The sequence below is a fragment of the Phyllopteryx taeniolatus genome, chromosome 6 (assembly GCF_024500385.1).
Source record: "Phyllopteryx taeniolatus isolate TA_2022b chromosome 6, UOR_Ptae_1.2, whole genome shotgun sequence".
In the NCBI taxonomy this organism is placed as follows: Eukaryota; Metazoa; Chordata; class Actinopteri; order Syngnathiformes; family Syngnathidae; genus Phyllopteryx; species Phyllopteryx taeniolatus.
The window spans coordinates 3,008,633-3,026,505 of NC_084507.1; the positions used below are offsets into that span (position 1 = coordinate 3,008,633).

At 41.1% G+C, this 17,873-nt stretch overlaps 1 protein-coding gene across 3 annotated transcripts in view; it reads right to left on the reverse strand.

The window, feature by feature from the left end:
* The window catches only part of LOC133479384 (intermembrane lipid transfer protein VPS13B-like), a 489,205-nt gene that overhangs the window by 165,726 nt on the left and 305,606 nt on the right, over window positions 1-17,873 (reverse strand). For all 3 annotated transcript variants that reach the window (XM_061776308.1, XM_061776310.1, XM_061776309.1), the window contains one exon: window positions 724-927. In XM_061776308.1, coding sequence (XP_061632292.1) covers window positions 724-927 — 204 coding nt within the window. The remainder of the gene's footprint in view (window positions 1-723; window positions 928-17,873) is intronic.

Here is a 17,873-nt window from a genome sequence, read left to right on the forward strand (position 1 = left end):
ATATCAGCTAACAAATATTATTAGAATAAATCAATACAAAGCAGAATTAAAAAATGAATTCAATTGTTCCCCAAAATGTTCATGCATTCATGAGTGACGTCCATCGCAGGGATCTATATCGATAGGTTTCAGATTTGTACATTGATCTACAGTCAGTAAAAATGTTAACACTTGTTGGTAAGACAAACAATATTTAGACTTATCGAACACAACTTTAAGTGCACCTGTATTATCGAATAAAAAGTGGTGTAGAATGGAGCGTTTCCTCACCATCAAAACCTCTTGAAACTACCATTTAAGCCTTTCGCCAGACTAAATGTCACAATACCGTCAGAGGACATCTGTGACTCACAATTAACAACAGTCTCAAGTATCTTTCATGTATCCAAGGCCAGACATGGTGTCCCTCTGACAAGTAAACAGATTTACTGAACAGTAAGTCCAATGATAACTTAGCTTTTCACCACTGGTTGAGTTGCCAAGTCATAAAATGATCTGGCTCCGTTTGGTGTGTTAAATGTTCAACTTCACCTCTCACTCGGTTTCTTTGGCTAACACATACTCTGTGCATCTTACATATGTGTTTGTGACAGCCGCCATTACGAATGAGTCCAGCAGACATTAGTTTGATGAAAAAGGTGGGGTAAAGTGTGACGACTTCCTTACAAATGATGATGGAGTTAAGCTGTCTGTACACAATAAAGAAATAATAATTCTCCTGACCTGCTGGCCATGTTCCATTCCAGGGCCGGGTTCTGGGAGTTCCTCTCAACGTCGGAGGATACACCTCCTTTTATTCCCTCCTTCTCTGGCTTGAGTTGCTCCCATTGAGCAGTGCCAATGTTGATGGACTGAAGGTCGACCTGATACTGACGATCCTCAACCTCTGAACCTGGGTCACGCAGGATACCAAGGTTTAATGCATGTCTAAAAGAGGGGGAAGAAAGATGGAATTGTTACCTTGGCGCATAATGGGACAGAAACCTATTATACTAGTGCACAAATATATTTCATTGTGGTAAACGTCACACTGAATCACTTTTCATGAATTCCACTTAGGTGGGGTGTCACGGTAGGCCGTGGATTTAAGGTCCCAGTTGGGTTCATATTTGATAGGGAACAAAATTCAAAACATACGGAATAAATTGAAACACATGGCAAAAAAAATAAATGAAACCTGAAAAAAAATGCTAACTTCCTACAATCAAATGAAAGAATGTGTCCAATAAAACGGAAAATAAATACATAACATAAAACAGCTTTTCTTTTTAGGAAAGTGGTATATCAATTGTCTCCTTTTCAGGAAAATGAACAATGCAAGAAGTTGTGTTTGCACTGCGGTAGTATGATGAATGAGAATATGAACAGGCATGTCTCACAATCTTTTCCTTTGCCCACTAAATAGTTCAGTATTTTTACAGGACGATTGGGAAGGGGAAAAAAAACAGTAGTACTCCTAAGACCAACAACCCTGCCAGCTTATCATTGGCAGTAAACACTGCAAATGTTCACTGCCTGTCTGGCAAGACAGCACCATAGTTTTCAGATAGTGGCCTGGGTACACCGCTCTTTCTTTTTTCGTGATCTCTGTAGTAGAGGACATGGACACAAACACAAATCTGGGAAGAGATGGAGAGATACATCAGGCATGGGTATGGCTGGCTTCAGTAGTTGAACTGCGACAAACACTATTCTATCAGTGCCAAGAAAAGATGATGCATTCTAAAGACAAGATACGCATGAATTCGCAAAGCAAAAAGGAACAATCACAATCGAGCATCTGCTTATGACATCAGAGCTTTTGGTTTGTTATGATATGTTTATTTGTGCTGGTGAATTCAAATGAATGCTTAAATGGAATAAATAAGAGTTTAAAATGACTACAGATGTAGTGGCAGGCTGAGTAGTTTTATTTAGTTCGGCAACGTCAATGCTAATTTTCATTCAGTTTTCCTCGCTTAGCCGCACTAGAAAAAAAACCTCCACAAGTGCGTTATGTTATGACATAAGCATCAAATACAAAAACAACAGTGATGGGAGATCAGAAGTGCATAACCAGAGTTAGCTGGATTTGTTGACACACAAACAAGCGAAACTGATCCTTAATCAACATTTGGAACTACATTTATCAACATAGTTAGATTTGAATCAAGCCAAAAGCCCAACTATGATTTCGGTGGGACGTGTCAGTCTAGATTCATTAGGTTTTTTTGTAACACTACCTCCATCTCCTGCCCATCCTCAAACTCTATCTTTCACATTAAACAAACCTAAGTTAGCTCATATGCTTTCCAAATTGTCTCTCCACTTGAGCCCATTTAGCAGAGCCTCTTACTCATAATCAACATAACATGACCGCCTGCAGCCAAGTTTCTACATTGTTGAGCTGCAGGGTCACCCCCCCAGTGATATAAGTATAAATGATAAACATTTTTCTTGGTCATGCAGCCAATGGAAACCTGTGTGATTTAATATCAAACGGCATATTTCAGCCAATCAGAGGAAACAAGAGAGCTTCATTTCTGACAAATAAGGAGGGGAGGAATTTTGGGAGCTTCCCTTGGGGTGCAATAATAATTGAAGCCAGAGCTCTTGCTGTACATGTGTGTTTGGGGGTGGGGGGCACTGGCGGTTTGACATATTTGATTGGTCATGTGAGGACCACACTGCGTGGCCAAGAGGAGACAGAGAAGGCCTTGGGAAAGCACAGCACTCCACCTACTCATGTGCACATGTATGACCTAAAACATGTAAGGCAGGTGGAACACACCATTTATTCTCACAAGCTTTTATCACACATCTGCGAGCCACTACCACGTGGAGAATAGTGAGGAAAATGAAAACAACAACTAATAATTGACACCCTTTTCCAGATGAGGAAGGCATGACGGGAGGGAGAGTATTTGAGGATTAGGGGGCACGTAGTACCTTAATTTGCCCTTGTTCCTGAGCCAAACTTATTTAATAGCTGGGAAATATCAGTGAATGACAAAATGCTGCAATTTATGTATGGGGAAAACAAAAAAAAGAAAAAAAAAAAAAGATCAAAAGCACCATAAATGCTGTAAGTGCACTGTATCTTGCATTCATGGTCATTATTTCAGGAGGCAGTTCAACTTCTTTCGAAACACACCATTTATGTCTGAGGAGCCAGAAATCTTTTGGATTGGAGTTCAAATAAGACCGCTTGTTCCAAATGATTTTGGCAGAAAAGTCAAACACTACCAATTTGAGCACTGGCAATATGCTGAATGTAGACCTGCAAATTCACAGGTGCGTCATGACAGGAACATACTGTACATACTGTATATCGCTAGCCCAAATTCCCTTGAAAATAAGACATGAGAAAATATTTCAAAGCAAAAATGGAAAATTAATTACACCCTACATTGTAGTGTTTGAAAGTCTTTGAGTCTGCGTGTTTTTGACAGAACATTAATCTTGATTTGTCTCAATGGGAAGACTTCTGGGAGTATTGGTGATAGAGGTGTTGCAGATTAGGGATCATGTGGCGACAGAATTAAAGGAGGGGCCTTATAGATAGATGCAGGCAAACTCTGCTGTTTCATGATGTAGCACATCAAAGTGGAAGCCTAAACTGTGGAGAAAAAAAAACAACTTTCAAAAATCAAATCTAGACATGGACTATATATTTGCATTACAGTGGAGAAATAATTGCTAGAAAAGTAAAGTTGAATACCTTGAGAATATTGCAGCAAATTGTATTGTAAATAAGTAAAAGGGCTTGTTAAAAGTAGAATCCTGGGACGGACTGATTACCATGCTGAGGTTTTGAAGGCTAACTGAGGTTCAAGGTTGTAAAATAAACCACAGTGGGATCTGGTTGAGGCTGCTGGCCTGATGGTTGGAGTGTGGGAGCAGTGAGCTGTGTTAAAACACTCCAACCGGGGTGATCCGGCAGGGCAACATACACACGTGTGCATACACGCGAAAGCGCACAAACACTTCTCTTGCAACTTCCATCCAGACCCCTTTCCCAAACTCCTGCCTCCGGCTAGTGGTACAGGAAGCGCCAGTGTAATACTAAGCCCTGCCAGCTTCTGGGTCTTGTCACTCCAAAACCCACAACCTGAACCCACAACCCCAAACCTGTTTTTCACTCTATTTCCCCAACAATCACTTGCAATACATGTATCGTTGCACTTAGATTAGGAGATTAGGTCCTCTGTTTTTGTAGTAATTCAGCAAAGTGAAGTTCAAATAGAGATGTACTGATTCAAGAGTGCTCCATATACATTAGAACTTCTAAAGTTAAATGCCCCTGAAGTCATAGAATTATTAATTATACTGAAATGTCCGCGAACATATGCCTCTTAAGACCTCTGCGTACCTCATTTCACCATGCATCAAAGGAATAATGCTAGGTGCGTTTTGTGCTCTCTCTTTGACTTATTGTGGCTGTTCAAAACATTTTCTGAAAGGAGGCAAAGATTGTTCAGAAAGTGAGAAGAAAAAAATACACCTATTAACATAAGGTCAACTGATTCACACTCACAAGGAGTAGGTTTGGTGTGGCAATACGTTTAAATGCTGTTGTCACTTGTTATCACGGCTAAGGTAGAGTGTAGTATTTACATGGGTAACTTCATTCTACACTTGTTTGGCAAGTGTAAAAACTGGAATGGACTGTTTTTGACGTGAGATGTTCCTCCACATTTTGTGTTCAGCGATTTGAGGCTCCACTGTTTCAGGTTCTGGTGTTGCTCCCTCGTAGCTCCAAGTGTAGCCAGCAAGTCCTTATTTGCATCCAGGAGTCCTGTAAAAGCATTAGGCTGCACAGTGGCTTCTCAATCAGTTTGCTTTGACTCCCACTTGGCAAGTGTGAATGTTGAGAGGGAATTCATAAGCAGTATGATTCATAAAAGTTGCAATTAGTAAGTAGGTTAATCCCCCTCCCTGTCTATAGTGATCTGTTCTGACTAGCCAGACATTCTGCAACTTGTGAGTGGCGGATTTATGACTCCAGTCAACAAATCAAATAGCTTTTAATCTGCAACCACCAATTATTGTAATTAAATCATTGAAATTACAATGCTTGCCAAGCCTCAGAATGAGGGGGTAAAATGATGCTGTGGAATATATACAGTAAGCAAAATATAAAACCCTGTCAGTTACAGTTTCTCCCAAACTAATTTTCGATGACTTCAACAAGGATGAAACTCAGTCACGAAGAAAACACCATTTTAAAGACGGCAGCAACAAGCTACTCCAAATGTGTGTATGAAAGGAACTTAATTGTTCGCATTCTAAGTGTGTTTTTCCTTTAAATGGGCTGACACATGATAAAGAGAAAGTGCAGCATTCCTGCTCTGTGATTTAAAGTTCATACATTGGCTCATGTTCACGACAATCATGCTCAGCATGACTCATCTTAACAGTTGTGCCCAAAATTCTAATGTATGCCACCCTCACGAAAGTCATACATGATACCAAACAATGAGGCCCTCTATTTACACTGCATCTTTATACAACACAAAATCAGTGTTTGCAGATTTATTTCAACATAAGTAATCTATCGCCCTCGCAATTTACATGTCAGGGAAGTGATATTTTTCTATATACAGTTGGTATCGGATGTGTGTGTTACTCTAAACACTGGCTAATGTGCTCTCAATGATGGGCCGCTTAACATGTCTGAACCATCTAGCACATTCACGTGGCAAAAAATCCATGTATAACGACCACATATTTAATTTGGCCTCAGCCATTGCGTATTTTAGGTAATTCAAATATAGAAGTGAACTTAAAAGTCGTACAGTTTGAAAACTAAACAACATCTCCTGGATGCATCAAGAGTCACATGTTGAGCACCGCACATTGAGCGACGCAATGCAATGGGGAAAAACTGCAACCCTGTACGGGGTTTTGAGGATCCACATAAAATATACTGTACTGTATAATTTTTTTTGAATCATGAACAAAATGGAGCGATTGTCAAGAAAGAAGCGGGTGGCCACAAAAAAAGAGGAAACTGGCAAGAATAGGGAGAAAGTGTGGATATCTTGAGAGGCTGTTGGCAATGATGGATCGCCCCATTTTCTGACAGACTACTACGTGCTCTGGTTTCTAGCCACAGGTACTCTCGCTCTCGCTCTCTCGCTCTCTCTCTCTCTCTCTCTCGCTCTCACTCTCTCTCTCTCTATATATATACCGTATTTTCATGACCATAAGGTGCACCATATTAAAAGACGCAGTCTCAGTTACGGGGTCGCTTTCTGTATTTAACATACATAAGGCGCACCGTATTATTGGGCGCAGGCATGGTAAAACATACGCTAGCTTAAAACATATGGTAGCATGCCTGCACGCTAAAACAATGTTTTTAAAAAGGCAGCGGGAGCAAAACTGAGTTCGGTTGTACTTTATTGAAGTATTTAACAATGTACTCACGTTATATTTTGATCAATCCTCATCCACAAATCCATCAGTCCTCATCTTCTATATCCGAAATGAAAAGCTGGCCAAGTTCTCAATCAAACACGTCAGGTTCCCTCTCGTACTTGTCAGAGTCAGTCTCGTTTCCGTGCGGCTCCTCAGAAATGATGCCGGCTTTTACGAAAGCTCGAACAACAGTGCAAGCAGACACGTTAGCCCAATCCATTCACAAATTGTGGCATAACTCGCCTGGCGCTGCCTCCTAGTCTTAGTAAAGCTGTGTTCGCCATCTGTCATCCATGGCTCCCACGCCGCTTACTTCACTTTGAACACCCCGTTTACACGGATGTCCAGTGGTTCGTCAAGCCTTCCGGAATGACGCCAACCTTCCTCACTTGCTGCACATGGCAGAGTTATTGCACTCAGTCGAATGGTGACTTGAGACACTTCTCCCGGCTGTTCTTTGCTCAATCCATTGCTCGAGTTGGTCTTCCAACTCGGGCCACCTCGCCTTGTTTCTGCGTTTTCTTTTTCTTTTTTTTTCGCGGAAACTCAGCTTCATCTTCTTGAGTTGGCGAAGCTCATTTTCCTGCTTCCTCCACTTCCGAACCATGGATTTGTTGATCTTGAATTCTCTCACGGCTGCTCGAGTCCCATGTTTCTCCGCGTAACTGATAGCTTGCTGTTTAAACTGTGCTTCGTAAGCGTGTCTCTTCGAGGTGCCATTTTCGGGGGTCCTTAGCCAAACCGATGCTGTTTTGCACAATGCACACCGGCGCTATATACCTACTGGGGGCGTGGCTTTAGCGTCCTACTTCACGCACCCTTTACGTCCGCATGCTGTCCTCAACCACGTCCGCTTTTCTTCTGTATAAGCAGTGTGTCGGCAGGAAATGCTCCCCGTCAGTCAAGCGGTCAAAAAAAAAAGTCAAGCGGAGCGCTCATCACACAACATTTATAGATGTTGGAACTCGGTGCACACATAAGGTGCACCGCATTATAAGGCGCCCTGTCCATTTTGGAGAAAATTTAAGACTTTTAAGTGCACCTTATGGTCGTGAAAATACATTATATATTATATATATATGTATATATCACACAGTTGAACGGTGGAGGCTGGTTAGCACATCTGCCTCACAGTTCTGAGGACAGGGGTTCAAATCCCGGCCTCGCCTGTGTGGAGTTTGCATGTGCTCCCCGTGCCTGCGTGGGTTTTTTCCGGGAACTTTGGTTACCTCCCACATCCCAAAAATTATACATGGTAGGTTGATTGAAGACTCTAAATTGCCCGTAGTTGTGAATGTGTGCGCGAATGGTTGTTTGTTTACATGTGCCCTTGGCTGGCGACCAGTTCAGGGTGTATCGTGCCTCTCGCCCAGTGATAGCTGGGATAGGCTCCAACACGCCTGTGACCCTTGTGAGGATAAATGGGTACAGAAAATGGATGGATGGATATATCACACACACACACGCGCACACACACACACACACACACACACACACACACACACACACACACACACACACACACAGTATATCCACCTCCTTGAGCCGTTACGTTCACGTGATGGAGGTGTTTGTGCTAAGTTGTCGGGGGCGTTATGCCCCTGGTAGGGTTACGCAGGGTAAACCTATGGTCCTATGTGGGGGACCAGACAAAGAACTCTCAAAGACCCTCTCGCCTGGACGCGGGTCACAGGGGCCCCTCTCAGGAGCCAGGCCTGGTTGGTGCAGGCCCGGCCGGGCAAAGCCCGAAGAGCAACGTGGGTCCCCCTTCCTATGGCCTCACCACCTTTGGTAGGAGGGGCGAAGGGGGTCGGGTGCATAGAGAACTGGGCAGCAGCCAAAGGCTAGGACTTTGGCGATCCGATCCCCGGGTAGAGAACCTGGCTCTAGGGACGTGGAATGTTGCCTTCCTCCACCTTCGGGTCATGAGTGTTGTTTGTGTCTATGCACCGAACAGCAGTTCAGAGTACCTGCCCTTCTTGGAGTCCTTGGTGGGGGTGCTACAGAGCGCCCCTGTTGAGGACTCCCTCGTTCTTCAGGGGGACTTCAACCCTCATGTGGGCAATGACAGTGAGTGGTCTGCTGGGAACGTCTGGCAGAATCCCCTATCAGAACTTTGACCACGTCCCGGAGGAGGCGGAGGATATTAGTCCAAGTGGACCATGTTCTGTGCCTCCATTGTTGAGGCCGTTGACCAGAGCTGTGTCCGTAAGGCGCTCGGTGCCTGTTGTGGCGCCAATCCCTGAACCTGTTGGTGGACACCAGCGATAACGGATGCCGTCAAGCTGAAGAAAGTGTCCTATGGAGCCTTTTTGGTCAGTGAGATTCCAGAGGCAGCTTATGGGTACTGGCTGGCCAAGCGGAACGCAGCTTTGGTGGTCGCTGAGGCAAAAGCTCAGGCATGGGAGGAGTTTGGAGCCATAGAGAATGGACTGATAGCTTTGAGGAAATTCTGGTTCACAATCCGGCATCTCAGGAGAAGGAAGCAGTGCACCGTCAACACTGTGTATAGTGGGGACAGGGTGCTATTGACCTCAACTCGTGATGCTGTGAGTCGTGGGGTGAATATTTTGAAGTCCTCCTCAATTCCACCAACACGCCTTTCTATGAGGAAGGAGTCTGGGGACTCTGAGGTGGGTTCTCCCATCTCTGGGGTTGAAGCCTCCTCGGTGGCAGGGCCCCAGTGGTGGATGAGATTCGCCCGGAGTTCCTAAAGGCTCTGGATGTTGTAGGGCTGTCCTGGTTGACACAGGTTATATTAAGATATCAACTCACTGGTTCTTACAGGTGTTTAGACACTATAAAAAGCATCCCACCATACCATTCATCAATAGGACTGCCTTGCTCATCCAACATCCTTTTCTGTCCTCTTTCATCTTGTTCTATTGGTTAGTTGTTGCATGTCCTCACCAGATAACCTGGGGTGTCCCCACCCTCACCCATCCACAAATAAGAACACGATTTGACTGTTCTAACGTTACTTGTGGTCAAATATCTAGACCGTTTAGCTGTGCCTCACACCCCTAGTCCCCTTGCCTGTTCTGTCCCTCTGTCTATCCCTAAAACATCAGAATAATTAAAAATAAAAAAATAAGCAGAGGGACTAGTTCAAATTCCCCAGCTGCACAGCAAAACTGTTCCATCAGAAAAGACAGAGATCCACCATTCTGCACGGCCATGCAGCTGAACAGGGCAGGTTTATATATATAAAAAAAAAAAAAAGGTAGCTGAGGATTTAGCAGCAACGCGAAATTAGCAACATTTCTGATGGACAGTTAAGTTTAAGGTAATTTTTGTTAAACTGATTGTAAATGCCCCAAAAAATAAAAAATAAAACATCAAAGCAATAACATTTAGCGTTATACTAACACTCAATTACAAATAAGTCATGCTACCAATGCAGCAGCTGTGGTTAATGTCAGCTTGTTTACAGTGGACGTTGCGTACAGTGCACGTCTCGCGCACATTCACGTTAGGAAGGGGCTTTGTTCAGAAATTTAAGGGGGGGGGGGGGGGGGGGGGGAGATTAGTGAAGTGTGGCTACATTAAAATCTAATCTAATAATTTTAAAACACCACATGCCCAGGGTTTAACTCATAACACTTTTTTAACTAAGGCCAGATTTGTATTACCCCCTCCTTAATAATTATAAGGTGGAGATTTTACATTTACTTGGGTTATCTGTGAGATATGTTCTAGTGGATGACTAAAATTTTATCCAATAGTTACTCTTTTAACCACTTACATGTTACACACAATGTCCAGACTTCCTTTTCCAGTATTTCGAACATGAAAATATTACGACTGGTTTTTAAAAACAAAGAATGGAGTGTGAAGGCCACAACTAAACCATCCATGGAAGCCTATGTGAAAATGACTCAAAGCTACGGCAAAACTCTCTAAACACAGTTCAATTTCACTTGAGCTAACAGGGAAAGTCAAAATATGATTGGTCAATGTGTAATATGAGTCTTGACTCATGATTTGGCAGAGGGCGCTTTATAGAGTTGTAAAATTAGGATTGCTTAATAGCTTAAACAACATGAGCATTTTTTTCCCCACTTAAAATTGATTAGGAGGTTGTGTATTGCCAGTCTGGTTCACATTACAGACACGCCTGTAAAGAGTATTTCTGAAGATAATCCTTTTTATCTGTCAAAGAGGGCTTCTGGCAAAGCACTTTTAAGTAAATTACACATTGTTAACAACAAATATTGAATCCTGACTACGCCTGTCACGACAATTAATAATAATGACTATATCGACTTATCGTTCGACAAATAAAATGGACACGATAGTTTCGACTCAATAAATGGTCATTGTTGTGGTGAGCTGGCGTGGGGATCACACAATGAGCCAACAGAGTTGGACGGCTGTGTCATTAGCCGCTATTGGGACGCCGGCAGATGGGTACACTCTTGCAGGTGGTGAACCTGTCCAGTTCTCCACAGCATTGCCCCATGTGCGCCACGTAGATTTACACAACATAGAAACTTAAGGGAAAGTTATCTGTTTGTTTGCGAGCTCACAAGCTGGCTCACCGGCAAATGAGCTAGCAAGTTAAGTTGGTAAACAACTCGCTGCACGGCAGCAATGTCGTTTAAAATATCAGCTCTTCACTCCGTGTTTTTGTGTATGTTAGACCCCAGTTAACACCAATTTGGGAATATGATCTGTTTATTAAGCATGACCTCAGTGCCACACGTTATTCAGCCAGTAGTTGACGACAGCAAACGTCAACATATATTTGATTGACAGATGAAGGGCTCATCTTTATAGGACGGCAGTAGCCGGGTTTACGTGGAGATGTTTTTGTCATTCCGATTGAAATTATTCCAAGTGAAGATCTCTGGTCAACTGTTCACATGTGACGTGATCTATTGCGATCAGGTGTATACATTATTGTGCACTAGATTTCATTGGAACAGCCGTGTGGCATGCGCACTGAACGTCACGTCATTTATCAAGATGCCGGTCCATCGTCTATTCAGAAAAGTGGGATTGTTTTTATAGATTTATTTTAAAAACGCTTGATAAAAACAACTTATAAGTAGTTAAAAACAAGACCTCCGTCATATACGAGTTCCGTTGGGAACCGCCATATTTACGTCGTGCGTAAAACGATGACGACACCGCACATTAACGGTGAGACGAAGCATGGTGAAAATGTACTTTAGCAAAAGGAATATTCCACCCCAATGAAGTTGAATGAAATTCCATTCGGGTTTAGCCTGTTCATTACGACTAAGGTGCTTATATGGAGCATTTTCATTCGGTTTGTGCTTATAAACCGATTATAATTGGAATAGAAGGCCTAGTCTTGCAGCTCTTTATTCTTTATTTCAGACTCAGGGGGATCCATATCATAGATACAATAAAATCGCATAGAGAAACAAGAAATGATATTATAATAAAAACAACAATAATAATACCAACAAAACTGTTTAAAAGCAAAAATAATAATAATAATAATAATAAGGTTGGGCCTTATTTTGCATGATTTCAGAGGCATAAAAATAGCAATATTATTATTACTGTGTTATTGTTTTTGGGGAATATATTCTATTTGAGTCATTCCACTGAGGTGGTACACAATTTGTAACGGAAGAAAAATTTAAGAACTTGAATCATTTTGTTGAAAATATGTTTTTCAAAAAAAAAGAAACATTTCTTTGAAGTATACCAGTTCCATTTAGGGGTTCATGGGATAATAACATACATAGTTTACTTAATATGACCATTATTTGACCAGTGGTCACTTGTAACACTGACTCTAGATATGAACATGGAAAGCTGTTTATTGTATGAATTTTTCACACAAATACTAGGGCTAGAGTAGGTTCACAAACCAATTTATGTCCAACTTGTTAATGCACCGCAAAGTATTGAGTAAAAAATGTACTCAGGGCAAATATAGATGTGTGTAGCATTGACTAAAAATACAACATGGAAAATGAAGGACCTGAATACTAACAGGTATAAGTGAATGAATTCAGTGGATATCAGAACTTAATAGGACTAGTTAATTTTTTAATATCAGTTTCCTTACTTGGTATGATACCCTTCACATTAGACCATCAACTTGAAGCTTGAACGTTGACATGTTCCCTCACTTGCCATTTTTAACTTCCAATTCAATCATTTGACCAACTATGTTTATCTAATTGTTTGTACATGATAAACAATGTAAAGTCAACATTTAAGATCAGAGCGAACATTAAGGTTGTTTATATTTTTATTTTAATTCAGGTTTAACTATTGCCATTTTTTACTGCTCAAACCCTAGATGTACCTTTTCAGTATTATGCTTTGTCAGTTGGAAGTACACACAAAATTGTTTATGAAGAACAGCATGTATGTTACTTTGACTGGGCTTTATGCCAGTCAAACACATTTCCAGTTACACACACCATGGCATTCCAGAGTTTCAACATGTATTCCAAATACCAATCTTTGACTGAACAATACTATGATTTCAAAACGTTGACACATAGTTCTGAACACAATGTCTCTACAGAAGTCAGTGTTAGTAAACGATAATACAGCCATTTAGACCTGTGCGTAATTTTGACACCAGCGGTCTTTGCCAGTGGCCATGTCATGTTACAAGCACCAGTAACAATCCACAGTGCACCACACATCATCGACATTTTTATCAACAAAGTGAATCATATGTTTTGATCAAAGATAGTTAAAAACGTTTGACAGGAGGCCTTTATAATCGGAACCGAATCCAAGTTTAATAATAAGGATTAAAGTATGAGCGTAATCATGACCACATCCTCAACACTGCTGTGACCCGTCAAAATTACCAGCGAGTCAGCAGTGCCGTTAGGAGACACAGAAAACAGCCTGTGCACTAGCGATAGAGAACGGTCGAAATTCACCAATCATTTCTCCTTCAACGAATCAAACAAGAAACCATCTAATTCTATACAAACTCGCTTTTCATCATTGCTAGTAACTTGACCGTTTTGAGATCGAAGCTTGTAACATTTTGACATCATTTTCTTGAAAACACTTACCAGGTTCTACCGGCCCCTCCATGTTCCCATCAAGCTCAAATGCTGCCGTATGCTGGTCGTATGAAAGCCGAAAATGGTTCTGGGTGATCGATGTCGCAAAATAGTCGACCAGTTTTGTTATTTTGTCCAAAGTATGACCGACACTTAAAAATGTAAGTCAATATTGTCTCCTACTCCTTCTGAAGCATTTGATTGATCCTTCTATGATTATTTTTGGAGATTATTGCATCAATTCCAAATAGCCGTCGTAAAATGATCGTTGTTTGTTTACAGTTATGAAATTGAGTGGCCGCTTGCTCGTAACGCGTTTTGACCGACAAAGTTACGAGCATGACGCCTATTTCTGATAAGTGCCTCTAAGAAATCTCGCCGTGAAATGTCATTAACTTCTGTTGAGTGGTGGGCGCACCCTTTTAGCAGATATTGGCGAAGTGGTTGCATGATTTTGCCGATATTTTTCACACTGTGCCTATTTCCGTTGATGACTGCTAAAATGTCACACTTCGGTGCTGGTCAAAAACCACAAAAATGCGTTTGACATGGTTTATTGCAAAATAATTGGAGGTGGAATATTCTTGATACAATATTATTTTCTATCTACGTGTTGATACCTGATTACTGACGATACTGTTGTGTGTTAATATTTGATGCCTTTGAATGTATTTTGCCGTTAATAATTGCTCGTAACATTTCACCACATCTGTGGAATGACCCATATATATATATATGTGTGTGTGTGTTATCGTGACAGGCCTAATCCTGACAGATGTTTAAAGAGGTATGATTACATAAAGTTCTTATCCTTCTTTGGATAGAGGCAGATTTTTTTTCCCCCAAACAAAAATCAGGGGAATAATGGCCATATTTGATGAGTATAATGTATGGGCAAGCTGAACAATGTAACATGTAATTTGATAGCTAAAACAGTAGGTCCTTCGTGCTGACGTCTGCCACAAGCTTTAACAACATTTTGTTTGTCTTCAAATTTAAATACAGCAATGACGATGAAACTAAATACAATGACTTGTCGCTAAAATATATAATTAAAAACGGCAGCTCTTTTATATTAGCATTTAGTCATGCAAAACAATGCAAAAGAATTACAATTATCCAAGGCACACATGCTTCCTAAATCAGTTAATTCTTCCTCTTCACTAAAAGGCTGCAGCGTAAGTCTTGGTAATTCTGAGGTGGATCTGGCATTTGTGCAGACCTTTGAGTGTATTTATATTCACTGACATCTCTACGAGGGAGATTTCCATTTCCCTTCTGTCGCTCTCCGAAGAAAACACACCAAGAGAATTAAGTCACATACACCAAGAGTTAAGTCAGCAGATACTTCTTTTTTTGCAATTAGAGATTGTTAATTTTGGAACAAAAAAGAAGAGCAATATAAAAAAAAAGAGAGAGACTTTAAGGATTAAACCGACCACAGCAGATTGTGAAGTACCAGTACAAATCATGTTTTCAAAAAAAAAAAGACAGTAAATGATTGATTCAGCACTCCCACCACCCCCTAAAAAAAACCCCCAAAAAACAAAACAAAACAGCAGGCCCCAAAAAGAAAAGCTTCCAGCTCATTCGAATTGACTATGAAAAACTAAATAGTAAAAATACAGAACACATGTGAGTAAAAATAAAGTGGCCCCTAACGACATTTAAATCTGCATGTACTGGGAACTTTTAATGGACACAATAATTCATTAAAATATCAGTCATGATACATCTGACACTCCAGTGCCTCAGTCTTTATGTAGACACAAATCAATTACACTGTAAGTACTGTATGCCACACCAAGGATGAAGCCTCAGTGATATGATGCAATGGAAATTAACCTTACCTGAAAAGCCTTATCTTAAATGGCACTAAACATGAGTGGATATTGCACAGCAAGAGGCTGCAGTTAGAGCAACGACAACTTTGTAGGAGTGGGTGGGAAGGGAGGATGTAATGTAAGCGCTTCTGTTGAACATAAAATGTGTGTAGAGCACATTCCAGGTGGAAAGCATTAGAGGAGATGGCACATCAAACAGGGCCATTTTTCCCCTCTTTCCTGCAGCCATGGTGGCAGGAAATGCTCAACAGCATCCTGTGATCTGACCAAAAAGTGACAGCATATAGGAGTCTAAATAAAACGGGAGGTTAAGAACATGTAGAAGATGTTCAAGAGCATCCTGCAGAGAAGGGGGTGTAGGGGGTGGTCACATAAGATGCATAATAATGACTGCGCCAACTACAGCAATACAAAGCAGGCATCCGAAGGTGAACTTGGCTTGCTTTAGTTGGACAGAGAATAAAAGAAATTAATTGAGGAAGAAAAAAAAAGATGTATGGATTTTAAAATAACACTTGGACAGATTTTACATTAAAAAGTGTTCCCAGATGTTCAGAGAATGTCTGTGTGTTCATATGTAGAATACTGTGCAATACAAGTCTGCCGACCAGTCACAACTTTATGATAACTTGCACAATAAAACATGTTCCATTACAAGATTTCTAAGAATGGTTAGATTTGCTTGGCACATTTGCAAAATTTGTTCTTCCTCACACCCTCACTCCGTTTAATGGATCTGTCATACTAATTTCTCAATAACAGAACTGTTGCTCATACTGCACAGCTAACTCACTCACACGCATGCACACACTGTACTGTATATACAGGCATATTATGTCACTGCCAGTTTTCATGGTGATATCCTGGTTTAAGCACCACCGCTACGAATACTACTACTACTAGGGGTCCACTGTGACTGTAAAAATGTGTGCTATTTTGTGTTTGAGGTGCATGTCGGTACTTTAATGTAACTGGTCAGACGATGTCTGAGCCTGTGCTCCCTGTCACCTGCTCTCTCTCGCATACATCAAACCAGGCATCCGAAATGTATAATGTCGTTTTATGATACCAATGATCTCACAACCAGCCACACATATGGAGAGACCGGACCAAAGAAAAAAAAAAAAAAAAACACCAGGCACTGACTGCCTTGAGAGTTGTTCAATGATGAGATGGAAGTAGTAAATTGAAAAGCATGATACTTTAAACCGTCCATTCATCATTACTGAGGATGGATGGAAATTGAGCCAACAACCTGACATTTTATTACAACATGAATGTACCGTATGTAGCAAAGCATTTTGCTTGAGTTAATAATTTTTCCCCTGATTACATGTGTGAAACTGGAGCTGGGCAGTAATAAATTGAGGGGGGTTGGGCGCTGACTTGGCGGGCTGCTGTGTATGGGTGCATGTGTGTACTGTTATGTGCGCCGGGTACGCTATGGAGAGAAGAAAGAGGACCACCACAGTAGACCTGTCCATGTGGTGGCTTCACATTTCCCTCTGTGGTTAATTCAAATCTACATTTGGCACACACACGCGCGCATGCACGCACGCACACACACACACACACACACACACACACGTTGATGTACAGTAGTTCAGCCACACACTGGATATAAAAGGTTTACACACCCCTGTTTAAATGGCCGTTTTTTGTGATAAAAAAAATTAATAAAATAAAATACACCAAGCTATATGATTTCAAAAACTTATTCCACCATGAATGTGATCTCTAACCTTTACAACTCAACTGAAAAATAGAAATATTTTCGCGTTGGTAACTAAAAATAAACAACTGAGACAATGTGGTTGCACAAGTGTGAAGACCCTCTTTGGACTGGGAAAGTGGCACCCAATTACATTGTAACTCACGTTAAATTGGCGTCACCACACACCTGCCACCATTTAATGGTCTCGAATTAATCCCAAATTAAGTTCAGATGTTCTCGTAGTCTTTTACTGACATTTTGCAGTCACATTTTACAGTGCAAAACATGGTCCCCGGAGTACTACCACAGCATCACAGGTATCACATTTGTAGCGTATATGAGTTGAATAAAGTAATGAATTTAGGAGAAAAGAATAAGATGGAAGCGATGCCTGCCTTACTTCCGGTTTAGCGTAATTTTAAATCAAGCTATTTTATCTAGTAAAGGGGCACCGCGTCACTTTTTAAACGTATAAAACTTCAGGACAAAGTGACGACAAACCTTTTTTCTTCAGTCTCGTAATTTTAAGGTTGCTACATGAATTAAATAAGAGTTCGAGACGGCCAGAGTTTTTTTTTTCCTCAAACCCAAACACACACAACAATGCAGGTAGTGAATTTTATGGAAAATTTAATGATATCTAAAATGGGGAATCTACAGGGAACCAATACAGAGAAAAAAAAAAACAAAGGACGGACGAACATTGGCAAAGGAAACTGACTTGTGATGTGAGGTTGGGATGACAATGCATATAGCTGAGATTCCTGTTCTCAGTTTAAAACCCAAATATGCACTAATCTGTACTTTTAATAGACTGCAAGTTTGACTTACATGTGTTGATCAATTCAGGGAGGCGGGTCGACCTTCCGGGGGTTGGCAACAGCGCTCAAAAGGGAT